Source organism: Aythya ferina (genome assembly GCF_964211825.1).
Source record: "Aythya ferina genome assembly, chromosome: 8".
NCBI classification, from domain to species: domain Eukaryota; kingdom Metazoa; phylum Chordata; class Aves; order Anseriformes; family Anatidae; genus Aythya; species Aythya ferina.
Window position 1 is genome coordinate 24,329,778 of NC_140304.1, and position 25,493 is coordinate 24,355,270.

The 25,493-nt window shown below is 50.6% G+C and overlaps 4 protein-coding genes across 6 annotated transcripts; 2 read left to right on the plus strand and 2 right to left on the minus strand.

Moving 5' to 3' along the window:
• Nucleotides 1–390: 390 nt before the first annotated feature.
• LRRC41 (leucine rich repeat containing 41) lies at nt 391–9,211 on the minus strand (the record flags this gene model as incomplete). Of its 2 annotated transcripts, XM_084528027.1 has the most annotated exons (10): nt 391–1,363; nt 2,060–2,135; nt 3,023–3,145; nt 3,598–3,696; nt 4,269–4,433; nt 5,289–5,534; nt 6,169–7,309; nt 8,102–8,172; nt 8,807–8,893; nt 8,995–9,211. In XM_084528027.1, the coding sequence occupies 10 exons, from the start codon at nt 9,209–9,211 to the stop codon at nt 1,129–1,131; spliced, it is 2,460 nt and encodes an 819-aa protein (XP_084384153.1). In that variant the 3' UTR covers nt 391–1,128. The 2 variants fall into 2 exon arrangements, with proteins under 2 accessions (XP_084384153.1, XP_084384154.1); XM_084528028.1 differs by lacking the exon at nt 4,269–4,433.
• A 93-nt stretch (nt 9,212–9,304) lies between these two features.
• Nucleotides 9,305–10,573, plus strand: UQCRH (ubiquinol-cytochrome c reductase hinge protein). Its single transcript, XM_084528034.1, has 4 exons — nt 9,305–9,484; nt 9,571–9,594; nt 9,715–9,876; nt 10,298–10,573. The coding sequence occupies exons 1-4, from the start codon at nt 9,320–9,322 to the stop codon at nt 10,328–10,330; spliced, it is 384 nt and encodes a 127-aa protein (XP_084384160.1). The 5' UTR covers nt 9,305–9,319; the 3' UTR covers nt 10,331–10,573.
• Nucleotides 10,574–11,766: 1,193 nt separating this feature from the next.
• Nucleotides 11,767–14,698, plus strand: NSUN4 (NOP2/Sun RNA methyltransferase 4). 2 transcript variants are annotated; one of them, XM_084528035.1, is made up of 6 exons: nt 11,767–11,879; nt 12,160–12,572; nt 12,873–13,027; nt 13,192–13,346; nt 13,870–13,994; nt 14,205–14,698. In XM_084528035.1, the coding sequence occupies exons 1-6, from the start codon at nt 11,778–11,780 to the stop codon at nt 14,476–14,478; spliced, it is 1,224 nt and encodes a 407-aa protein (XP_084384161.1). In that variant the 5' UTR covers nt 11,767–11,777; the 3' UTR covers nt 14,479–14,698. The 2 variants fall into 2 exon arrangements, with proteins under 2 accessions (XP_084384161.1, XP_084384162.1); XM_084528036.1 differs by having other exon boundaries at nt 11,801–11,875.
• Nucleotides 14,699–15,225: 527 nt separating this feature from the next.
• LOC311440752 (vitamin D3 hydroxylase-associated protein-like) lies at nt 15,226–25,169 on the minus strand. Its single transcript, XM_084528038.1, has 15 exons — nt 24,917–25,169; nt 23,399–23,512; nt 22,936–23,079; nt 21,975–22,108; nt 21,390–21,596; nt 20,567–20,607; nt 20,081–20,205; nt 19,708–19,833; nt 19,222–19,319; nt 18,953–19,052; nt 18,015–18,058; nt 17,503–17,542; nt 16,809–16,917; nt 16,377–16,522; nt 15,226–16,214 (listed from the first exon to the last, which is right to left on the minus strand). The coding sequence occupies exons 1-15, from the start codon at nt 25,124–25,126 to the stop codon at nt 16,089–16,091; spliced, it is 1,764 nt and encodes a 587-aa protein (XP_084384164.1). The 5' UTR covers nt 25,127–25,169; the 3' UTR covers nt 15,226–16,088.
• Nucleotides 25,170–25,493: the final 324 nt, after the last annotated feature.

The window sequence follows — 25,493 nt, forward strand, 5'->3', positions numbered from 1 at the left end:
GTTCTCATGCTGACAGTATACGCGTTCTGCTCAAAGTCCTGCCTTCAGCTTTGTGGTAAGCCTGCAGGTTTAGAGCACTCCAGGTGCAGTCACATTTTTTCCACTGATAGCTGTTACTCAAAGCTGCAGGGGGAAAAACATGCGGGATCCATTTCTGCCATGAAATGTGAACCCCGGTGATTACTCAGGAACAAAAGGGTCTGTAAAAACCCTCTGCTTTTATGTTGAGCATCTTGCCTGAGAGAACACGCAGGCAGTAGAAAATCAGGCTCAATTAAGGTCAATCCATTTCTAAAACCACTTGCTTTATTATGGGTGGGATCCCCAGATCTAGCAGAGTGTTTTAATTTATTACTATCCAGTAATAAAATTCACACACATGATACATGATGGGTCTTAACTCTATTTTTATTATAAAAATGTTACAAAACAAACTATTCAAAACTCCTGAAAAATGAGTGCAGATATGGAGTAGAGGCAAGAAGAATTCTTTTCCCAGACACCTTGATAAATGATTGCAAATAATTATATACAAAGCAGCCTGCTGTTTAATTTTCTTAAGAAGTAAAATTTTCCAAACAAAAGCTCAAATGTGAGAGCTTTATTTAGCTTTTTTAAATTACTCATTTGAAGTGGAGGCAGGAGTTCCTATTTCAGGAATCATAATGGCTGAGGCTGTCATTCTGTCCAACCCCCCTGCTCAAAAGCAGGGTAACCTAGATCAAGTTGTCACAGTCCATGTCCTGACAGCTTCTGCTGTTTTGAAGGACTGAGATACTTATTAATGAGATATTGGCTGAACCAACATGGAATTTGTACAAAACTCTAGTGAAATAAATAACTGCTTGTCCGGAGATCTGCAGGATGTCACAGAAGCTTATTTGATGCATCTATCCCATTTAAAGTCTAAAACTGGAACTGACAGACAAACTGGAAATACAGCTGTTGACACAAATGGCCACCTCTATTGCTTTGCTGTGGCACCTCTTCTTCAAAGGAACAGAAAAGCGACAAGACAGCTTCACCTTGGTTGAACCATGGAAAGAAAACCCTACCTGTGTTAAGTCTTACTGGCCATGGACACAACTGATCAAGTTCAAGCTGATCTGTCTTCTCTTCTTGTGTCCATCACATGACACTGATGTAGTCAGCAAAGGCCTGGGAAGAGTCCCACGAGTCATTGACCACGCTGCACACTGCTTTGAGACGCCGAAGGGCTTCTTGAGCTGTCTCAGCATCCTGATCCAGCCAATTTTGAAAGAGGCGGAGGTGGGTGAATTGAATCTGTCCCCCTCTCTGCTGGATGTGGCCTTCTAGCTTCTTGGTGAATTCCAGGAGCCCATCAGGTTTAATGCAGTTTGAGCTTTCCAGGAAAAGGAGGATGAAAAACTCATTAAGAGTCTAGGCTGCAATTTGAGCAGTTTAAATCACTTGCCCCCTCTAGTAATTACTCATGCAAGGATGAGAGGATGTTTCAGTGTAAAATACAGCTTCCTTCTACAGTATAAAGTAGGAATGATCCCTTAATGTCAGTTTAAAAAATAAACACAGTAGTGCAGGTTACTGCCTCTGTTTAGGGCCATTCAGGCTCAAAAAAAAAGAGCAGTTCAGGTTGAGAACAAAGATGATGAAAGGAATGCAGAGGCATTCATAGGATCTGAGAGGGGCAATGACAGCGCTCACTCCCTGTGCTGGGGTGGTGAGAACAGAGCTGTTCATGCTGATGCCTGTGAATAGATGTATGTAGATCCATCAGTTCTAACCTTCAGAGCAAGGAGGGGATGCAGCAGTCTCCCAGGGGAGCAAAAAATGAAAGCTGCTTTGAAGGTGGAGCCTGACTCATTTATAAATGTGCAGGGCAACCCCTCAGGGAGAAGGGCCTGGCCTCAGAGACACTGGAGATCTCTGAGGTTCTGAGTGCCCATTCTCTAGCCACAGTGCAGCATTCTCTAAGCTTTTCTTGTGCACACATTCCCTTAAGGAAGGAACAAAACCCTGCTTGGGCTTTTCCTGGATTTCCTGAAACAATAAGTACAGCGTGTTAAGAGCAGCAGAATACCTGACGTCCAGCTGGCAAAGAGAAGAGGAGGAATCTTCAGAGAAAATGTCTGCCAGGGCAACCAGCCTGTGATTCCCTAAGAAGGGAGAAATGCAACTGTTAGATGCAAACTGGGAATGATCCTCAATATTTAAAGCATTTTGGGGGTGGGAGCAGTGCAGAGAGGTGGCTTTGAAGATGCATTGACAACACAAAGGACTTACCTTTAGTTTGTCCCTAAAAGTGAGTTCAGCCCCCAAACAGTATTCAAGGTGCTAGAAATGTTTCTGGGACAGGTTGTTTTACTAGAAAAAAATCCTGGTTTTTGTTTTGCAAGTTAAAATTCAGCTTTGTTTTGAAACAGACAAAAGCAGAGGCTTAAACACAAACCTTAGCAATTTAGTGCATTTCAGGTGCTTCCAAGCTTTCCTGTTTTATTTCATTAAAAGATCAGAAAACAATATTCTGGGTGGACGTGAAATTCATTTCTCAAACATTTCTACGTGGTCTGTAATCCATAAAGGCAATTACTGCTGTAAGTTTGGTTCTACTTCTTTAAAATAACCTTTACTAGTTCCTACCCCTCCAGTGCCTAATGAGTTTTTAAAGCTTTTAAGGCCCAAAGTTGGGTAAAATCTGTGGTTCTGGATGAGAAGTAGTGCATCTGCTGCTGTATCCATTCCTGTCAGAGGCTGAAGCAGATCAGCATTCAGCAGATCTGAACTCCTGCTGATACTTGCTTTACCTACAGAGAAAAATAACTGTAATGTCCCTGTAGCACCAAGACTCCTGGTGCATTGCTGAGTGCTACTGAAAAAAAAAAAAGTTCTCAGCCCCCTCATTTTATGAGCTAATGGTGACTAAGCTGACTCCGCTCACACATCTGTTAAGTTTGGCACCAGCTAGGAATGGTTCTAACTCCAACCCTGAAGCTAACTCCAGGAGAGCTGGTCCAAGGTCATGACCAACATCCACAATACTCACCAAGGCGATTCCCAGGCAGTCTGAGGCTCTTCAAAGATGAATTTCTCTTCACTGTATTGATGATTTCCATCAGAAACTCAGCAGTGCAGCTTTCAAACAGCCGGCAGAAAGAGAATGAGATTTCTACAGAAGAAATGGATTGACAGCACACGTTAGTAACTCCCTGTGTGCTTCATTATTCCTTAATTACATCCTGCATATAGCTCCATGTGCAAGAACAAAGCTTCCCTGGCAGCAGACCACACGACATCACTGCTGTTCTGTCACGTGAAGACAGCAGTCACTGCACCAGGGAGGTGGCTTTGCCAGCTGACCTAGTTAAAGGCTGATGCCTTCTGCAGGTTAAAAACCTTTTTTTACAGCTAAGACCTCTTTGCAGCACAGGCTAACTTTGCAGCTGATCCTCTCTGCCCTGCTGGCACATAGAACCCAACACATTCCCCTTCTGCCAGCATCTACAGCTCTGCCCCTGGGACACTGACGTTTGGCCAAACCTTCTGAAGATCGTTTCTTAGACATCAGCCAGCCAGCCAAAACAGCCAGCTGTGGCACCAAGGCCCAGGAGCTTGCTGTACCTTGCAAGACGGGATCCTGAAGCAAAAGCAGAACTTCTTTTTGGTGGTCAGCCAGGTTCACATCGTGAAAGCTCAGCTTCTTCAAGCTTGGATTGCACTCTGAAAGCAAAATGAGTTCTCAGGTCAAGTACTGCACGGCCTTAGGATAAAAAGAATCTGACCCAAAAACCAGCTAACACCCACAAACTACTCGGCAGTGGATAAACTGTGCTGGATTGTGGATAATTAAAAAGAAACCATCCTGTTGTGCAGAGCATTCATGAGCTCAGCACAGAAAATGGGCTGGCTGACACCTACTTCCTTTTCTCATGACTCCAAGGATGTTCACACTGAAGCCACGGACCCACCTGAACTGGTTCCATGCTAAAAAGACTGGCAAGACATGGACACGGCAAAAGCCCAGAGTTTAGATACAGGAGGTTCAGGCACCTGAGCACCTCAGGACTGCTGCCGGGTGTTCCCTAGCAGTTTGTGAGCAAAGTCCCACAAACGCAGCCGAACTGCTTCCAGACTGAGGCTTCACCCAGCAGAATTGCCAGCAAGAGGAAGCTGTAACAGGCTCTGGCAGAGTCTGAGCCAACTAAAAAGCAAGCAGCCACTCCTAGGATGGAAGAGCACAGCAAGGAACTGCTCTGTGTCACAGTTCAGCTACCTGCGGGATAGCAGAGTACCTTTAAGTGCCTGCAAAAGGAGCCCGAGCTCCTGGGAAGAGGGCAGCGTGGCGCTGTCAAGAGACAACTGCTGGAGGGACTTTGAAGCCTTAAGCACTGGCAGCAGGAACATGGTGTGCAGAGGTTCCCTGGGGAATCGGATCTCCAGCTGCTCCAGGCAGCTCTCTAAGGCAAGAAAAACAAACAACGATGAAAGAGCTTGGTCTGGAGTACCTGTCTTCAACGCAGCTAGGTCCCGGGGCAACCAAGGATCCGTGTGCCTGACGTGTCTCATTTAGGTTGGTGGGAAGTGCTGGCCCCATAGCACCATATGGGAACTCAGGCCTGTGGTAATATAAACCCCTCATTTCAGGAATCCTGCAAGACCACCAATTCCTGCTGTGTTCTGGCAGTGAAACAGTCCTTGAGAAAAGGCCACCCTTTATGCACAAACCTGTAGTTTCTTCCCAGACCACAACGTTCACTGACCCCACTCCATACTGACTCAGGGGTTAGTTACTAGTTTTTACCCTGTTTGTTCAGGAGCTAATAAGGGTGACGAGAGTCCTGTGAGCTGAGAACACCCTGCTGCAGCTCCCTGACTTACTCAGAAGCTTGCACAGCACTGCCATCTCCTCTGGTGCTGTGACCATCAAGAGAAGCTTGCCCTCTTCTTAAAAGTCATAAGTCTTGAAGCCTCACAGTCAGTGGCATGGGCACAGCAGAAGCTCCTGAATGATTTAAAGATCTGGTGGGATATGCTCCCTGTGGGCTGCTGGGCAGGTTGGGTCTGGTCTTGTACAAAGCCAATGTTGTGGCAGGCTGGTGTGGCATTAAGGTGCTTTGTCCAAAACAACACAGAGAGCATCACAGACTGGAAATGACGGGGAGCACACCACCACCACCACCTGAATCAGGAAGGTGAGGCTGTAATCACTTAATTACATGCCACGGTGACAATGCAGAGCTCAATTCTTGTATGTCAAGACAACTCTTATCTGCCTGCCACATCCTGTGCATCGCTCAGGATCTGTTTCCTACCTGGGATTTCTGCATCACTGCAGCTTGGATTCCCCTCTGGCCCGTTCCCCTCCAGCTGGTTCTTGAGGTCGAAGCTGACGGAGAGTGTGTGGAGCTGGGGAAGGGTGCTGAGGATGCAGCGAACGAGCTCCATGCAGGGCATGTGGGAGAAGACGTCGCTCACGCGCAGCACGTGGAGGCGGCAGTCCGGGTGTCGGGAAAGGGCCCGGAGCCCCGAGAGGATGCAGAAGATGTTCGCACCCAGGCCTGGAACAGCGTTTGTACAGAGAGGAGTTAGATGTGCCTGCGCAGAGGCACCATGCATGCTCAGCTGGAGCTCCACCAACAGCAGAGCTTTCAGCTCAACTTGTCCAGCCAGGCTACTGCAGTCAAAGGCTAAACTCACAAACTGCCAGGGGGTTCCTCCTAGGCACGCCCTATCCACACACTAAGTTACAGCACTGACTGCATACAGGGGAATCCACCAGCCTGGAAAAACTGGCAGGCTCAGGGCCCACCTCACTTCCCCACCAGGAAGGTGGAGCTGGTATCTGACCAGGCTTTGGTTCGTCTTCTGTTTTGTTTCCTGGCCACCCCATCTGCCCTTGTGATCCTACTGGGCTTATGTTGCACCTCTCCTTTCTCCACCCCGACGTGCTATGTTTTTGCAGTTCCATGCTTTCATCTCAGCACCATTTCCTCTGACAAATAAAGGTTCCTCTCTTACTCCTCTTGCCCTCAAACAAGTCCTCCCTCTCATTAAACTTCTCTACCAATGCCATTCTCGAGATCAGGAACCAATACTGCCCCTTCCAGTACAAATAAGATCAGGGTAAGCCTGAGCAGTAAGTCAGACCCTTAGACAGCAGCTGGAAGGAAGCGTCCTGTCCGCACCACTAACCGTTGTAAGACAGAACCAGGTTTTCTAAAGACACCCAGGAGCTTAGCAGGTTACTCAGAGTCCGACACGTGTCCCCAGTCAAAGGGACGGAGCACAATTCAAGCGTGGACACACTTCGGAAGCGGGGAGCAGTTTTCAGAGGAAAGATCCCAGCAGATCCTCCTCTTTTCTTACAGCCAGCATTGCCAGAGCATGGATATCCACTGGAGGAACTAGTCCAGTTCCCAGCGTTTTCTCCCTCTGTGATGCTGCTTTTGTCAAGTAGTCCTGAACTGTCTTCTCTAGCAACAGTAAAAACAAAATCATACAGGTCATCCGGGTCAGCACACAGTCCCCTGCTGCGTCTGAGGCAGCGGCGTTTCTTCCCTACTGCAGATTTCAGCCGTCTGCGAGACTTTCGAAGGACCGGGTGACAGGACAGCTGTTCGGAGCAGCAAGAAGACCCTCCTTGCATGCTGGCGTGGTCACAGGACACCTTGCTGCTTGCCTCCTCGCACGCTCGGTTTTGCAGAGGACAGCTCAGTCCGGAGAGGCCGGAGTTCTGGCCAGCCACCTGTCCATCCCCCTCCACCTGCACATCAGCCTCCTTCAGAGCCCCGCAGGACCCCTTCAGGTTCTCCCCATCGCTCCACTCCCTCTCTGGTTGCTCTCGTGTTGACCCCTGGCTTTGGGCATTGCCCTCCTCTCTGCAAAGGCCACAAGGGCTGCTGCGATAGGCAAGAGCATTTCCTGACCGCCAAAAGCCAGCGCTCATGCTCAAAATGAGAACGAGAAGAACCGTGTCAGGAACAGGCCAGGAATATATGGACAACTGGCTGACCGAGCCGTGGTGAATCAGCCGGTGAAGAAGTAAAACCAGTGAATGCCTGACGGACTGGTCTGAGGAGAGGAGGTGCTGGAACTTCAGGATCCGCAGGGAGTGGGCCAGGTTCTCGAGCACTTTTTGGTTGTGCTCAGCAGTGAGCTCCACGGCGCCCTGCAGCATGTTGCACAGGGTGAGCTGTGTGACGTGTGGTGAACTGTGGAGCAGCGGTGAGAAATGATGGTCGTTGAGGCGCCAGTCAGAGGAAACATCCAAGACACCGTGAAGGACATTTGAGAAGAACGTTTCAAGAAACTTCTTCCTCCAGCAGGTTATACTCTGCAATGAAATTACCTCAGAGTCAACCAGGATAAAAACTCCTGAACAGCGCCACGCTAACAAAAATTCAGCCATAATTTCTTTTATTCTGTTTAAATCAAATTATTGCTGTCTGCTACACTGGTAAACAGCGTCCAACAAAACTACTGCTAGCACAACTCAGATTGTATTCCTAGCTTTCAGCATCCTTTTCTTTCCATCCATTTTTTTTCCCCCCGTGTTAATTGTTCAAAAACTGAATTGCTCTTGTCACTATCTTTTCATTCTGCTTCTGGCTTAATTTAAATATATTTCAGTGTTTTGAAACCAAAACTTGGGAATTTTCTTCCCAAATGTCTATTTATAGGCTACACAAGTTGGTTGTTGACCATCCTTTTGTGATCCTGAACTGATGGAGCTTTAGTTTTCATACACAAAACAATTCTTTCAAACTCACTCTCTTCTGTCAGGGTTTTCCAGCACCTTCTAATACATCAGCACATTTTTGCAAGCGTAGGTGTGAGTGTGACAGGAGATACTGGCTTTTATCTTCTGTTTCCCTAAGAATTGCATCTGAAAAGACAGATTTTATTTCTTCAGCACACTCACTGGTGTGAAATCAAGGCTGCGTACGCTGTGTGTCCCATTATAAACTGTTTCCCCAAATGATTTCTGTACCAGGGCCACGTCTCTGAGCTCTACAAACACCTATATGTAAATGCCAGCAGTGACCAGGAGCAGCGGCACGCTCCAGAGCGAAACCCATCAGCAGACAGCAGAATCGGGACATCAGCGCCCTGCCGCTTCCCTCACCTCCGAGTTGGGGGGCCTGGTTTTCATCACGTCATCCCACAGCTTGCGCCAGACGGGCTGTGTGGAGAGCCCTAAAAAAAACCCACAAACACAAACATATCACCCCTTCTTACCAGCTACAAGTCCTGCTGCAGAGCTCAGCCCCTCGGTGCTTGTCTGAGGGGGAAGCTGAGGGAAAAGGGGTTCAGGCAAGGACAAGGAAGGTGTTTTGTGGTCCTTAGGTTGAATGTGAGGAGGTAAAGACAGTGGGATTTAAAAGTTAGGGGTACTCCAGCATGGGATCATGCCTCCTGACAGGGGTATCCCTGTCTGGTTGGGCAGCGTGAAGCTGTCCCTACAGTTTGGGGTTCCATGAGGGAGAGCTCCCTACAAATTGGGGTCCGTGAGGGGAGTCCCTACAGCTTTGGGGTCAGTGTGTGTGTGTGGGGGGGGTGCCTACAGTTTTGGGGTCCCATGAGGGGAGTCCCTACAGTTTGGGGTCACTATAGCTTTGGGGTCCATGAGGGGAGTCCCTAGAGTTTGGGGTCCTTTGAGGGGAATCTCTACAGTTTGGGGTCAGTCGGGGGGGGGATCCCTACACTTTGGGGTCCGTGAGGGGGATCCCTGCCATTTGGGATCCCCCCCTCCGAGCCGGGGCGAGGAACCCTCTCCCCACCGACTCAATTTTGGGGTTCCCCGGTCCCCCCCGATCCCCACCGGCCGCACCTGCTCTCCGCGCGGCGGCCTCGGCTCTCTCCAGACGGAAGACGGAGAGCAGCGGCAGGAGCCCCCTCAGGAGGTGCCCGGGCAGCGCTGCGGAGAGCGAGAAGGAGACGGCGGCAGCTGAAGGACCGGCCCCCGGCCCTCCGCCCCGCTCCCGTGCCTGATGCCGCTACCTCCCCTCGCCTCCTTACCCCACACATCGGGCTCCAGGGCCGCCATGCTGCGGCTCACGGCCGCGGCGCTGAGCGCCAGGAGGCTGCTCGGCCCCTCCGCCGCCATCGCCCCGCGCCGCGCCGCCATCTTGGGGCGGGGGCGGGCCGCGCCGCCGCCATTTTGAGAGGGGAGGCAGCGGGCGGCCATCTTGGGGAGGTCAAGGCGGGAAAGGGGGAGCAGGGGAACGGCGGCCATGGTGGCCCCGGCCTCGGGTCCCTGAGGGGAGCCCCGCTGTCAAACCGCTCCCGGTGGCTGCGAGGAGCAGCGAGGGGAAAAGCGAGGGGCATGTTGTGAAGAGGGGATATGGCGGCTGCCATTTTGGGAGGGGAAGCGCTGAAGAGGGGCGGGGAGGGCGCAGGGCGCTGCGGGGACGTTTCCGCTGCCGGGGCGGGCGGCGGTGACCGTGGGAAGTCCTTCGGGGCCGCCATGGGGCTGCACGGAGCTGCCGGGCGCGGAGGGGAGCCTGAGGTGAGCGGGGACGGGATGGGGATGGGGCAAAAAACGTCTCGGTGCCCGTTCGTGTCGCTAACGGCTGTGCTGTGCTCTGCCCGCAGGAGGAGGAGGAGGAGGAGCTGGTGGTAAGTCGGGGCTGAGGGCCCCTCGCCTCGCCTCACGGGCTCCCCACGGGTGGGTCTGAGCCCTGAGGGGCTCGGTGCGGGGCTCCCCGAGCTCAGCACAGCCCTTGTGTGTCCCCCCAGGACCCCCTGACCACCCTGCGGGAGCACTGCGAGCAGACGGAGAAGTGTGCCAAGGCGAGGGAGCGGCTGGAGCTGTGCGACGCCAGGGTGTCCTCCAGGTCCCAGACGGAGGAGCAGTGCACCGAGGAGCTCTTCGATTTCCTGCACGCCAGGGACCACTGCGTAAGTGCACAGCAGGCCGGCCCTCAGACAGGCTCCTGAGCGTGAAAGCGTGATGCTCGGTAGCTCTTGAGTCACGCCAAAATCTCCAAAAAGCTGTGAATGTCGGTGCTTTTTCTTATTAAACGTTTCTCCTACTTGCTACAGCAGATCCAGCTTAAATTCTGTAGATTACTAAACAATAATGTCAAACAATGTTTCTGCCATGCAGGTGGCACTTTGCTATCTCAGTGTTGTATTTGCTTTTCCCAATTTAACCCCTTTTCATCTGAGGTGCAGCTTTGTAAGAAATCTCACTAGTTCTCTGGAATGACTTCTTGCAAGAGGGCCCAGAAAACCAAGAGACGGGCGGTAAAATCCTGCTGACTTCCAGCCCTTTTGAAGAGGAACTGTCAGTCACTGCGTGCTTTGTTTTCTCTTTCAGGTTGCTCACAAGCTCTTTACCAAGCTGAAATGAACACTGGAGCGATTGTCCATCTGCTTCCATAATCTGACAGAAAGCTCTCGTCGGTTCATGGATTCACAGTTCTGCTTCCTGCCTGTTTATTGTCAATGTGAAGTAAAAGCGGAGCAGCTTTCTGGCAGTGACCGATTGCCAGCATGTCACTGCATCTGTTCTCATGCACGATGTGCAGCTACAGAAAACCCATGCTGATGTTCTGTAATTTTCCATAATAAACATTCAAAGTTCCTGTGGAAATGCTCTTGGTTTATTTCTTAGTCTCTGGTTCTCACTTGTACTGGTACTGGGTTAAGATGAAATGAGTGGGGGTCAGAGCCCACCTGTGTGTCCGTGGGGAGACTTTTCCTCACTTGTGGGAATGTCCTTGTGCAGCCTCAGTGACCAGTGGCTGCTGTGATAGATAAGAATTTGCTGAAGCCATAAAGACATTTCTGAGACCCACAAGACCAGCGTTGTTTACTTGGTAAGTTGTGACTAAACCATTTTTTGCAAAAATGCTGCCTTCCAGAGGAAAAGCATGAAAGGTTGACTTTTTATAGGAAAGAAACATGATTTTTGTAACATTCTTGAACAGCTAAATAGAATTACTTAAAAATTTGAAGTTTTTTTTTTTTTTTTTTCAGACAGTTTTTTTTTTTTTTTCATTAGCGCTAATTATTCCCAAACTTGATACCTGACTCTCATCCTCAGAAAGCTGTGAGGTGAAGCCATTTCTGTTTCATGAGCCTTTGGGGATAACTGGCAGCTGCTCCTCAGGGGTTGGAGAAGCCTCTGCCGTGGTCAGCTCTGTGTCCTGTCCCACTGTCCCAGTATGACTGACCATGGGGCTGCAGACAGGCAGGGTGGTGGTTCCCCCTAATATCAAGTGCAGGAACAGGGAACGATGCCTGAGTGGTGCACTGGGGACTTGGGCACTGCTGCACAGTGAGGTGGCATCATCGGTAAGCACCAGCCTGGGGCAGTGGGGTTGCGTTCATAAATCGCGGGATGTCCTGAGCTGGAAGGGACCTGCAAGGATCACTGAGCCCAACTCATAAAATCACGCTGTTTCCCTTCGGGGTAGGATATTTAGGAGCAGGGAACGAACAGCGATGTTTAGCTGTGTAGCAAATGCTTCCTCAGCTCTCACAACATCACTTCCAAAATGCATCACCCTTTCTCTGACGGATCCCGAGCTCAGCCCCTAACGCACCCAAACAGAGCTTAACCCCAGCACCACCCCAACCCTAGCACAACTTTATTCCCTCTCCATTTCCCCGGAGGTGCAGGATTTGCAAACATGTGGCCGTCACCCTGCTGCAGGGGGAGCTCCCCCATCCCCATCCCCATCCCGCTGCCGCCCCCGTGCGGCTGCGGCCGCCTCCCGGCGCTCCGCCCGCCCGCTGCCGGTACCGGGCCCGCCCCGGAAGGTGCCGGTGGGTTGTGGGGGGGTCTCGGGGCCATGGTTTTGGGGGGGCGGCCGCTGCTGCCGCTGCTGCGATGGGGTTTGGGGGCCCCGGGGCTGGGCGCGGCGCCGCGGCGGCACCGCCACAAGGAGAAGTGGGTGAGGGCGCCGCCGCTCCCCGGGCACCGTGTAGTTTGGCTTTTCCCCCCCTCAGCCCTCCAGCACCCCCTTTTATCCCTGCTGCACCCCTTTATCTTCCTTCCTCCCCACCCTTCTGCATGCTCGCTGCTCCCCTCTTCCCTGCAGCCCATCCCCTCCTTGCATGGCAGCGGAGAGATCACCGAGTGAAGCGCAGCGGCTGGAGGTCACCGCGATGTTGGGGATTTTGTCTCTTGGAGGTTTTATCTGTTCACACACACCCCAAAATTTTCTTCCCCAGGCTGCCACGGCGCCCCGCATCCCCGCCACGCGGCTGGCGCTGCACCACTTCGACGCCAGCTACAGCCTGCAGCTGGGGGAGCGCTGGCCGGCCGTGCGCGCCGCGCTGCTGTGCGAGCAGAAGTACGGCGCCCTGCTCAACAGCTTCGCCTCCGCCGACCACGTCGCCCAGGAGCTGGAGCTGCACAACGCCGCCGATTTCATTTCTGAAGCTGCCAGAAAGGCTCAGAGTTTGCTGCAGGGCTCAGAAGTGGGAGTGGAGAAGGGGGAGAGCGTGCCCCAAGAGGGGCATGGTGGAGGCAGGACGGTGACACCGGCAGGGACATCGCCTCCACCACCGCCTGCCCCCATCGGCTCCAACATCAAGTGCTACACCTTCCCCAGGGGGGACATCACGCGCTTTCGTCCTGCTTGGTGAGATGGTTTTCCTGTTTTCTTTGCACTGATATCAACCAGATGTAGCACACGAGATACAACTAGCTAAAGAAGTTGCATTTTTGAAAAAAAAACAAACAATTTTAGTTGGCTTTGAGAGGTGCCAGACTATCCCCAGCTAGGCCTTTAATAATATTTTATTGACCATTCCTAGGACAAACCAGAGTTGCCATTGCCACTGTCGGGGTGTTAGCACCAGCTTCTTTTGTATGTGTCCCTCTTACCCTCCAGTTGTTTTGTTCCCTCACTTTCTTGTTTTTCTGTAATGGTGGTTTCCAGGCCAGACTCTCTGGGGCTCCTCAGCTACTATCTGATGGATGCAGCATCCCTCCTGCCCGTTTTGGCCCTCAACGTGCAGCCGGATGACTTCGTCCTTGATCTCTGTGCAGCTCCAGGTGGCAAGACTCTGGCTCTGCTGCAGACTGGGGCTTGTGGTAAGCGAAGGGGCTGTCGAGTAAAACTGGGATGGGAAAGAGTGCTGTGGTATGTGGCGCTGCCTGTCTGCCTGTTAATTTTTTGTGGTTATAAGAGTTGGGAATAATGTGTGTTTTTTTCCAGAGTGAATTTCTCAGCATGCTGTTTTCTCCTCTCGCCCCAGGGCATCTGGCAGCCAACGACGTCTCCGTTTCCCGCACAAAGAGATTGTACCAGATTCTCAGTAGCTACGTTCCCAAAAATGTCAGGGAAGCCGTGAGTGTCACGTCGTACGACGGAAGGGACTGGGCAGAGCTGGAAGGTGGAACTTTCCATAAGGTAAGTGATTGAAAACCGGTGAAGATTAGCCCAGCTATTTTAGTTTCCTCCTGTTTCAGAGGAAGACAGCAGCTCATCCAACAGTATAATTGTATAGTCTTGCACAGCCTGAAAAGCTGAGACTAAGCCACATACAGAGCAGTATTTCCTCTAGTTATACCCTTTCTGCAGCATCTGGTGAGTATGGGCATCCTGAGCTGTACCTTTATCTGTCTGTATGATCCGTAAATATCCCATCCTAATTCTTCACTTGCAAGGGGTTAGATATGAAACTTAGATGGTTGCTTCTCGTTTCTCAACCCGTACCCATTCCCCTGCCAGGCAGGAGCCTGGTGGGCTATGCTGGCCCCTTAGTGGTTTGTTCTGCTTGTGGGAGGAGGATTTGTTAAACCAGGAGGTGTCCCCTCAGGAGTTTTGCTTTATTACCTGGAGCATGGCAGGGTTGGAGGTGTTGGGTGAGGTGCTGGGTGACCTCCGAGCTCAATCTGAGGCCAAAAATGATGCAGGATCTCTGCTGCTGCAGGTCCTCGTGGACGTGCCCTGCACGACAGACAGGCACTCTGTGATGGAGACAGACAACAACATCTTCCACAGAAGGAGAACCAAGGAGCGTCAGATGTTGCCAATGCTGCAGCTGCAGCTGCTGATGTGAGTGAGCTTGACACTGTTTTGTTGTTATCTGTGTTATAACAGCAGCTCTCGTTAGTGTCAGCACTGAAAACTCTTCTTACTTTGTTTGTACCTGTACAAAGCTCTCCCCACATCATATGTGCTGTGTGTTGGCTTCCTGATTTCAGTGCCAGTGTCCTGCACTGTCCTGTTCCTCCTGTGACGGTGTGTTTGTTCTTCATCCCCTAGTTCTGGGATCCTTGCTACCAAGCCAGGAGGAGATGTGGTGTATTCTACGTGCTCCCTCTCCCCGCTGCAGAACGAACACGTGATCGAGAGAGCGATAGAAATTGCAGAAACCCAGTTCAACATCACGACCCACGCTGAGGACTTGAGCCACTTCCGCACACTCTTCCAGGACACATTTTCTTTCTCCTCAGATTGCCGGCTGGGGGAGCTCGTTCTTCCTCACCTCACAGCCAACTTTGGACCTATCTATTTCTGCAAGTTACACCGAGCATAGAAGGGGTGGCAGATTTTGGCTCTTGGGCAGCTCCAGCTTCTTCATTGTACATCTTTGGGCCATCTCAATTGGAACTTGCTTCCCTGCTGCTGGCGGTAATGAAATACCCTAGATTTCCAGGGAAATAAAAGCTACTTGATATTTATTTTTCATATTAAAATATCTCTAAGGAAGTCTTTTTACTGCAGACAGAGAATAAATGAGAAAGACCTGCTGTGGAGTCTACTGCCTGTTTGTCTGAGGACTTTAATCTAGGAAAGAGAGGTCTCAATCAGATGGAGCAGTTCATCTGTCTCAGAACAGGATAAATGGTGCTGTGCAGATGTTGTTTTCTCCCTTGCATCTGACTGCTTCTGTCCTACGTGAGCAGGTTCAGGATAATAAACACCATCTGGGGATCTCAGGCTTTCTGCCCCAGATCTCACCATCTGCATAATCTGTCTCTGCTTATCACCTCTCTGCTGTTAGAAAAAGCAGCCTGAGGTCCTTAAAGAAGAGGTTCTTAAGAATGCTGCTTCACTGGGCTTGAAAATACACCTGTGGTGCTTGATAGCTGCTGGTGGAAACAGCTTAGTGCTGTGGAGAGGCAAGTGACTTGCCATCTCCCACAGACAGAGAGGTGTGAGCACTGCCATGGGTGCTAGATTCCACTTAATGTCCAGTGGGGAGCTGCATGATTTTGAGGAATAACTGTGCACTCATACGATCTCATCTGTCAGCGGAGGGTTACTCAAGTTTACAATAACATTTGCTTAGTACCTGTATTTTATTATTTTTTTCAAGTAAAATAGTGATGGAGGGGGTAGAGAGACACAGCTGTATTCCCAGCAGGGCTGTTAGCCTCTGCAGAATAGCCCATGCTTGCATCCAGTGCCAGCAAGAAAATACTGCTGAGGGTAGCTCCCACCCATACCCATTGTTTCAGGGAGGTGCACTTCATAGATTTTCGATCATTTGAACCCAACATTAGACATTCTAACCCTCTGCATCACATCACGAGTGCCAGTGTGGCTGCAGAGTGTGCTGGTGGGGAACACTGCACAGTCAGTAATGCAGCAAAAGGAACTGGTTGTCTTCAGCCCTATCAGCTTACTGGGGCAAACAGGGAGAAAGGAGAATGAGCAGCAGGAGAGGTGGGGGACAGACGGCAGGATAATTCGTGAAGCTGCACTGTCCATCTGGAGTCTTCAGATATTCTCATTTTTCTTCCAAGGAAGAATGTGATGCAGGCAAGGCAGGGTTTCCTTTCAACAAAGGAGTTTGGTGTTGTGAAGGGTTTGTATGATGAAGTGCTGGAGGATTTATGCTGATGTTTTGGTCTCTGCCTCAGCTGCTGAGCTGTTTATAGAGGTGAATCCAGCAGCATCTCAGCCAAGACAGAGGACAGCAAGGCAGATTTGCAGTCCTTTTAATGACTACTGAGGAAACTGCTGTGTCCTTTACAGGATCTGTGCTTGTCAGCAGGAAGAAGGGCAGGAAATGTGTTCTCTTTCCTCCTTCCCTCCTTGCTGGAATCTATGCCCTTCAGATTGCAAAAGGGGAAACTGATGCAGAGCCGCCCTGCTTGCATCTTGGCTGCCTCTGGCCCTGCAGAGCTGGGACTGGAGAGGCTACGCTGCTCCCATCCTGCGGCTGAGCGTCTCCACCTCCTTCATGAAGCGCAGGCACAGCTCCTCCTGCCACGGCAAGGCCACGCACTGCACGGCCACGGGCAGCCCCACGGCTCCTGCCACAGCCTGCAGAGGGGACACAGTGAGGGGTTACCTGGTGGAGCTCAAGAAGTGTTTTTTTTTTTGTACTGTGCCCATATTGACAGACATTTAGGAACCACGGATTTCAGCAACACTTACCCTGAATATCCACCAGAAGTCTGCTCCACCACTTTCCATGTCACGTACCTGTTTCAGTGTCCTGTCCCAGGAGTCATCGTAGCATCCTTGGTAATGCTTCAGTTCTTCCTCGTCAGCTTCTGTCACCACGCTGACGGGCACGACCCCAGCGGGGAAGTTCAAGACGTTGTACAGCATCGTGGAGGAGACAGCAGCTGAGAGAAGCAAAACAGACAACACAGGCAGCTACAGACTCAGTTTCAGACGTGTTCCTTGAAGCCCCTGAGAATCAGCTGCTTTTGGGAGGCAAAACTGCCCAGGGCTGGTCATCCCTGAGTCCCAGTCCTACTGCAAGAAACAACTGCCACCAGATCCACCTCACCCAGGTGTCTGCCAAGCTTTATGGCAGTTGCTTTTCCTTCCTAATGCCCATAAAATGCTTTGGTGGTGAAGCTCCACGGTGCTCCTCTCCCCTCCCAGGAAGGTCCCAGGCTCACTTACGGAGGAGTTTCCCTGGGAATCCCACGGTGAAGGCAGGCCCTAGGACAGGGCACAGCACGACGTCCAGCTGGAGTTCCCTCCACTGGGTGATGAACTGCGAGCGGTATGCCTGTGGGAGGAGAGGGGAGATGACATTGAGGCCATGTCCACACCTGGAACACCTCGGATTCTCTGGGGCATGCACCAGGCTGTGGAATGGCTGTGCACCAGAGCAGAGGCAAGGCAGAGGAAGGGCTGGTTACAGCGTGTGGGCCACATGGAGGAACCCCTGCTGGGTCGCAGTGCTATCAGGACAGATTGGTGTCATGGACTCTTCTCTTGCAGCCTGTAGTGCAGATACCCCCAAAGGGAGACCCACACTATGTGCAGGTGTCTGCCTCCACAGCACATGGCCAAATTATGGAACTGGCAAGGTTCCTCTTCAGCCAGACTTGCTTTCAGGACAGCCTTTATTGCTCTGGGACCAATGAATGTGGGCATTTGGGCGTGAGCATTGTAACCCATGAAGTCCTGAACCAAAAAGCCCAACTAGTCCATTCTTACCTCTCTTTTGTGCCTCTCCCCTTGTCTTTTCCCCAGCACCCCACTGCATAACCCCTTTGTTAAATACCGACCCTCCTACTCTCTGCCAAACTGACACCATAATGCCTCAACTCATAGCATGATGCCTGAGAGAAAAGCCCTCAATACATACCTCTATTTGATGCTGTTGATTCCACAATTCATTCACTGACCTGCAAGCGGAAATCATAGTAACATTTTTTTAAGCTTAAGAAGAGGGGAAACTGCTTAAATAAGCCTTCAGGTTGATAAGCCTCAGTGATTTTAGCAATTATTTGAAACAATACATCTTCCTCAATTTCTCTGAAGTTTCCTTAGGCATTTAGCCAAGCTGTTAAGCAACAAATGTCTGGAAATGGAAGAGAGAAGGTTTCTCTTGTGAGCCTGGATTGAGTGCTTATCTCTGCCACAAGCTTCCTGTACGACCTTGTCCAAGTCCCTTAATCCTTTTAGAGTAACACTAGGGGCAGTGTAACACTAGGGAAGTGGGGAGACCTGTTCCTAAGGCTGAAGCTTTGTCCAGGACAGAGAAACCTCCTGCAGAAAGCCTGTTGTGAACCTGGTGCCCCCCACTCCATCGTGGACACTTAGAGGAGAAAACATAGTTCATTTCCATGAGCATCCCTTGGGACAGCTCTGTCTTACCTCATTCCACACAAGGCATTCAGATAGTCAGCCAGGCGGGGAAACTGGAAAGGCAAATGATTCTCGTTAGGGGCATGGTGTGAGGGTGCAGTAACTTGTGCCATCCCAGGAAACCTCTGCTCGTGCCCTGACTCTATGGGGCTGCTGTGCTAAGGGTCAATGACATTGCTTAAGAATGCTCCACATGGTTCTCATTTTGCTTGGCTTCCAACTTCTTGTTGTTGGTTCTCCTTTTTTTTTTTTTCTTTCTTTCTTTTTTTTTTTTTTTCCTTTTCCTTACAGCTCACTATTTCCTACTCACAGAGGAATGCACTGACCTGAACCAAGACACTTATTTCTGATAAATAAAACTTTTTTTTTTTTTTTTTTCCTTGGTGTCTCATAGAAACAAGATTTCTGCAAGCATTTTGGTTGCCTCCCACACACTGCTACATTTTTGATCCTGTTAGCTGAGAACAACCCAACTGGAGAGAAGGGCAGTGAAAACCGGAGGATGCAGGACGAGAGGATGTTTATTGTACAAATGGGGCCGCAGTGCAGATCAGCTCTTATTAATCACCAGGAATCCCCGTGAAGGTGTGCTCTTTGGAAGGCCTCAAAGCAGGGATTGAGCTTCAAACTTGAGTTCCCCTGCTGTACTAATCCCAACGCATGAATCTGTAGGAAACTGGGCACCACTAGATACAGCATCTGAAGAACCACTTGCTGTGGGTTCTGCATTATTCTTTACAGCTCTTTGCTGGTCCTCTTCTCATTTCCCTTTGCACTGGATAAACCCCATCAGGGCTCTACAAAAGACCTTCCAAAGTGACAGTGTGTGCCTTGGCCTAAAATCCCCGTGTTTGCAGTTAGAGGTGGCTCCCAGCACCATCACACTTCTAAGCATCTCAGGGCCTTGCTGACACCTCTCTGCTTTGAGCTGGAGGCCAGGAACTCACCAGAGGTTTAAGAATCAGAGCCAGCAGCTTCTTCACCAGCCTTGGGATCTTGTAGCAAGTCACCTGTGGTTTTAAGCTTGGATCTACAATATTTCCTGTGCTGAGAGATGACAAGAGGAGGGGATCATGCCAGAGGAGCTGTTTGCCCTTTCTCAGAAACCCAAATATCTCCTGTTTGGGGTGTGAGAGGAGCTGTGCCTGTGTGTTGTGCTCAGGGGCATGGGGATAGGGGTGTTTTAGAGCACTCCTGCCAGAGGGCTCCTACTTACAACTCATCCAACCAAGCACGGCCTCCATCAGCAAAAAATGTCTTCAGAAACAGTTCATTCATGACATACTGGATCCGAAGTGGAGAAAAGGGCACCAGCTGCACCAAAACACAAAATCATTTGGCAGCCTGAGGATGTGAATGATTTCCAAGGCCTGACTGGGGTTATATTCACAGGCAGAGCAGAAGCTTCCCTGGGCTCCACACACTGGTGGAGGGGCCCATTTCAGCCCTTTAGCCAACTCTCCATATGATTATTTGTCCGTGGCAGCTGTTTGGCTCAGGTCTGAGACCTCCTCATTCCTCCTCCCCCCTGTTCCAGGCAATCACTCTCCCCTCAGTGCCGTGGTAATTTAAGATAGCGCCTCTGTTATTTATCCCACAGCTGGGCCTGGGGGCTCTGTTCAGTTTCTGAAGGTTGACTACAGCAGGAAGGGGCAAAGCTGGGGTCACCCTGTGGGGATGAGTGTGGGGTGGTGGTGCTCACCGTGTGCCCCGCTGCCTGCAGAGCCTCCCTGGTCTCACGCACTGCCCTGCGCATGCAAGGAGGCAGCGGGAAGAAGCCGTCGGTGTCATAGTACCCGACCCGCAGAGGAGCAGAGCTTGAGTACACCTGGAGCAAAGGAGACACCAGTCTGAGGTTGCCTTCCTCCCCACCCTTTGCTGGGGTCTTTCAGTCAGATAAACCACACTCCAGTTGAGAGAATGGAAATAATTACTGCTTATTTTTGCTCGCCATTTTATTTCCCCTGATAATTATGAATCGTGCCCTCAAAGAGATCTAGCCAGTTACTAGAAACCAGTACTATAAAGCTAACTGGATCCTTGAGGCATGTAGGACTGTTAAGGACCAGGCTCACCTCCTCGTTGAAGGGGATGGGGGGCACGGTGGGGTCCAGCCGGAACATCTCCTCGCAGAGCAGTGCCTTCATGCAGAGGGCCAGGCTGTCCACATCTCTCGCCATCGGCCCCAGCGCAGAGGGAACTGGTATGGGACAAGAGGAAATGTCCATAATAAGCAAAGGAGTGTGCCAAGCACTGGTTTGTCCCTCCACATGGTCACAGTGACTGCAAGGAACCATCAAGCAATGAGGTGGGGTGTTTTAGGTGGCTTCCACACAGGTCTTGGCTGCCTCAGGCCTTTCTCAGGTCTAGAGGATGACTTAAAACCTTAGAGGTGATATAACTTCTCTGAGGTGACCCCCAGGAGCCATGGCAGTCTGCACCGGGGCTTGTTGAACCCAGGCCAGAGTCTCATCCTGCCCTACAAAGCCACCACATTCCACTCTTCCTGCTTGTCACAGCATACAGAAAAAAAATAAATAAAAAAATTGAAATTCACATACCTGACAGGATCCCACTGACTGGGCCATTCATTCCAGACAGGCTGCGTAAAAAGAAAGAAAAAAAAAAGTATGTTGTAATTCCAGTAAGAGGGAGATATTCTCAATACATCTGAATAGAGCATTGTGATCTTCCATTCAGGACCTGAACCAGAAATAAATTATTAAAAGTATTTGATCTGAGCTGAGTAAAACAGAAATTTTTTGTCAAATTAAAAATAAATAAAAAATCTAAACCACAACAGCTCTTAGTTGTAGTTTAACCAAAAATGTTCCATCTTGGAGTTATTGAACCACCTTAGCCCCTCTTTTTATTTAAATTCCAGGCCAGTTTTACGGTGAAAGCACTGCTGTTTCTAGGCAGAACCTAGCAATATTGCCTCTTGGGAAAGGTTTTGAGCAAAGCAAGCCAGCATTTATGAAACTGTCTTGTTTTTCCCTCAAATACTTGCTGTGTACATCATCCTTCTGCTGAATTTGGCAATTAGCATCCATCCCTCCAAAACTGCAGCTTGAGGGCAACTTGACTGTATGGTCCAAAGAATTTTCTCTCTGTCTCTAATTTATAAGTTAGGTTTTCCCTTTATTTACTTTCAGAGATTTAGGGACTGACTCTCAGGCAGGTCTGAATTCCCATTTCCTCACCAAGGACACGCTGTCCTGTGTGACCAAACAGCAGACCCATCCATGTGTGGAGCCCTCCCTGAACACGGTGGGTAGGGCACAAGGTAGGTGTGAGCTCAGAGGGACACGTTGTGCCTTGGGAATGAGCAGAGTGGGTTTGCAGGCTCCTTGCAGAGTGGGAAGGGCAGATCTCTGCACCTACCTGAGCCTTTTGGCTGTGGGTTTGAGCCCGCACAGCCCGCAGAAGCTGGACGGCAGGCGGATGCTGCCACCAACGTCCGAGCCGATGCCCAGGATGGAGCCTCCCCCTGCGATCAGAGCTCCCTCCCCTCCTGAAGAGCCTCCGGGGGTCTTCTGGTGGTTGAGGGGGTTCAAGGTCTGGCCAAAGATGGTATTGCTGCAGTCATAGCTGAAGAGAAAGCCAGCAAACAAGCTGTCTGGAAGAGTCTAGCACCTTTACTTTGTCGTCTCTCTCTTGCACTGGGCTTATGCAGCATAGCCAACCCCTCCATCCACCCCATATACCCTTTGGGACAAGGCTCATTCCTATGAGCCCCCACTTCCCATGCACAAGTGCACTTAGTTTTTCTTATGTCACGGTGTTTTTTTCCCCTTCATCTTACAGAAAATCCATTTTCAGTTCAACTGAGATGGGTGACAGCTAATGGAAGAGGGACTCATCTGCGAAACATCTTAGGAGACAGGAAGGGGCCTGTCCATGACCTAAAGGATGGGTTTTGGTTTCAGGAGCACAGCCAGAGGAGAGATTTCTAATGATTTATGTTACTTGAAGAGGGATTGCGGCACGTTGGTCTTAGCGAATGGGATGGCCCCCTGTCTCTTCAAAACCTTGACTAGGACGCTGTCCTCCTGCTCTGGAGTGCCCAGGTATTGCACAAGCCCACAAGTTGACAGTTGCCCCTGCAGAGAGGAGAAGGGACAGTGGACAGGGTCAGCACGGTTCCCCTGCAGTTTTGGAAGGAAGATCTGGTGTCCCCCTTGGGGAGTACTAATCTATTCCTCTTCATGAAGGGCCAAGCACTCCCTCTCCTTCCATCCTTAGCAGAGGACTGCTATGCACTTACAGGGTTAAGGCTGCTTTGGAACCTGTGGTCCTTTTTCAGTTAGCTCTGGTGCCTGGGTCTTGTTTTGCTAAAGGGCTCAGCGGACAAGCTACAGGTCTGCAGGGATTCAAGGTTAATGGTTCCTGCTGCCAGTGAGGTTTTGGAAGCTGAGCCCTGTTCCTACCAATCATACAGCAAACCCTGAAGCCTAAGTCCAACTTATGGCTCAAAACACCGTATAGCCCAGCTTGTGCTCACCCATGTATCAGAGGAGAAATCATTTGGTTTTTCATTGATGGAGGCCCTGCAACAGATGTGCAGCTGGGGCCCTTTGCTCAGGATTTATCTTCTGGCAGGAGAACTGCTTGTGAGATCAATGCCGAGTCTGCTCCCACCAGCACGAGTGGAGTCACTGAAATCTGCCCTTTCAGTGACTCTGTCTGGCCTAACTCAGTTCAAAGAAAGCACCCACCAGATCCACGCACCTCACATGAGGGGATCAGCAGCTCCTAACTGCCAGGGCTGCAGCTGCAATGAGATGTGGGGCCACAGCCCCAGGCCCAGCCAGGCTTCCTGCGGTATAAGCAAAGGAGGGATCGGGCCCCTTCCCCACCCTCTGTGTCCCCCACATCGCCACCCAGCCTGGCTCATGATGGGATGCTTCAGGGGAGCAAAGGGAAGCACCTTGTGGCCAATGTGGTCCTTGATGCTGACAGGGATGCCGTAGAGAAGCCCCTTCTCCTTCTGCCCTTGTATTTCCTGGAGCTGCTCCTCACACTCTGGGATAAAATGTCGCACACAGTTTGTCTGCTGGGTCACTTCCAGGGCCTTTGCCAGACACATAGAGGAAGAGGTGTTAGTTAAGAACATCTTAATGATATAACTGCATCCAATAACTATCTGGATCTTTGAAGCAAGTAGTAGTGGTAACTCCTCCCAGAGCATCCTAGCTCAGACCATCTCAGATGGCTATCTCATTATGAGCACGACCCAGGAGTAAGAGGTATTCCTGTCCTTTCATATCTTTCCTCCGATATCTGCTGGATTAAAGACTTGCTATAATCAGGAGCTCCAACAAGTCTTCTCAGTCACCAGCCCATACTCCAAAGCAAGCAGAACAGCCCTTCATGCTGCACACAGCACTCACCTTCTCTATGTAGGTGTAGAGGACGATCTTGGGGGACAAGGACCCTTCCTGTAGTCTCCCAGCAAGTTCCAGCAGGGGTAGGGACAGGATGGCATCTGTCTGCGCACTGGGGACCTGAAAGATGATGATGAGGAAGAATGGCAGGACAGCATCTCCAGGTACCCATGGCAGGGGTCTCTGCCATGTCTCACAGGAGATAAGTCCCTTGTATTTTGCCAGCATTAACAACAGAGCTTGCCAGAAAGGCAGATCATGAATGTGGGGGCTCAGACTCTGAACTGATGATTGCTTCACCTGAGTGTAGAAGACCTTCATGCATCCATTGCGGTGAGGGACATTCACAATCACATCTGAGCCTGCCTTCCCACACTGTGGGACTTATCCATTGACTCAGAGTTAATCTCATCTGAGCAAACCAACCTGGTTAGACGAATGCCCTGATTTGGAAAGGACCCACAAGGATCACTGAGTCCAACTTGTGCCTTAAAGGTACCAAAGTCCTTGCACACAAGTCTCAGGCTGGCCCTTCATCCCTTGGTATGGGTACAGGCACTATGCTGACAGCCCTGGCATCAACCTGGGGTGGCAATAAACACCTAATAGCTCAGGCCAAGCAAACTAAAGAAATCAATAAAGACTCACAGGTGGGTGAACTCTGCTTAGGTGAAGACAACTGGCAGTTCTCAGAGACACCATTTTTCTAATGTATATATATATATAAATATGTATTTTTAAAGTTTTAAGAAAAAAGACTGTAAAGATATATATCACTGTGGTTGCTTTGATTTGTCTCCAAGTGCATTACCTGTGTAGACATGATCTGGCTGAACCAGCACAAACGCAGAAGCAAACGGAGCAGGGGGGAAAGGAGGGTTAGAAATGAGTGCTGCTGAACTGCAGGAATTGCACCCACATCCATGCTGGTTGGGTGCCTGCCTCATTCATCCCCGTGTTGTGTTCTGGTTGCTCACAGGAGAAGTTAAGTGCCCTGTGCCTCATTAGTGTTAAGTTAGGCCAAGTCTCTTCTGGGCAGATTGGTGGGCCGGGAGGCCTCACTTGCTGGGAATCCTGGTGAAAATTCTTCCTTTGAAGACTCTCCAAGAGCTATCTAGAAGGCAGGTTTTAGAGCCAAAGACAGAGGGGTGTGGACGGATGTATAAACTTAAGAGGTAGGAAGAGAAAAAGCTTTTTTGCTTCTACACATAGAGGCGAGAGATATTTATAGATCCCTAAAGATCGAGAAGATCTGAATTGATTAAAATCCAGTGCTTCATCACCTTTGTTGCCCATAACCTCTTCCAGTGTGTAATTCACATCTCCCTGGCTGTAGGCTCCCACCACATCTTACAGCTTGAGAAAAGCAGTGATCTCCCTTCCTCCCAAGGCAGCCTTTCCCCTTGGTGAAGGCTGCTGGAACATCTCCCCTGGGCTCTCTGTGACAAAAGCTAGCAGCAGGAGCTGAAGAACAACGTCAGAAGACACACCGGTGGGACTCAGCCTACCCCAGGGATGGGTTACCTGCTCCCTGAACTGCCGGACAGCCTCTGCCATTTTCTTCACACCTTCCTCCCGGGTCCTCTGAGCCTCTTCCATTTTCTGCTGGATCTGCCTTTCACCCAGCCACTTCCAGACTACCACGGCCACCGCTGAGCCACAGAGAAGGCTGAGGGCAGCAGCAGGAGCCACTTCTGGCTCTGGCAGGAGCTGTCTCAGCTGTTGCTGGATCATTTTGCTCGACCCTCTGATCTCTGAGGATGGAGGGAGAAAGAGAAGCAAGGCAGAGAGCTTCCCTGCCTCCCCAGGTCTGCTCCTTCCAGCACCAGTGTCTCAGCTCAGCAAGTAGTTTATAAATCCAAAGCTGACCCCTGCAAGAGATGCCTTCACGGGGGCATGAAGTGGGGAATGATTGACGGAGAAAGGCAAAAGGTTAAGTTTGCACAGCCAGTGAACCCTGGGCTGTATTGGGTTTATACAGGCTCTCCGGACTGTGGGAAGTTCTCTGGTGGGGAGGAAGGGCTGGGGGATCAGCTGGTCAAAAGAAGCAAGGAAATAGCTTCACTCCTGTTTCCTGTGTAGCCTAGGAGGACAATGGAAG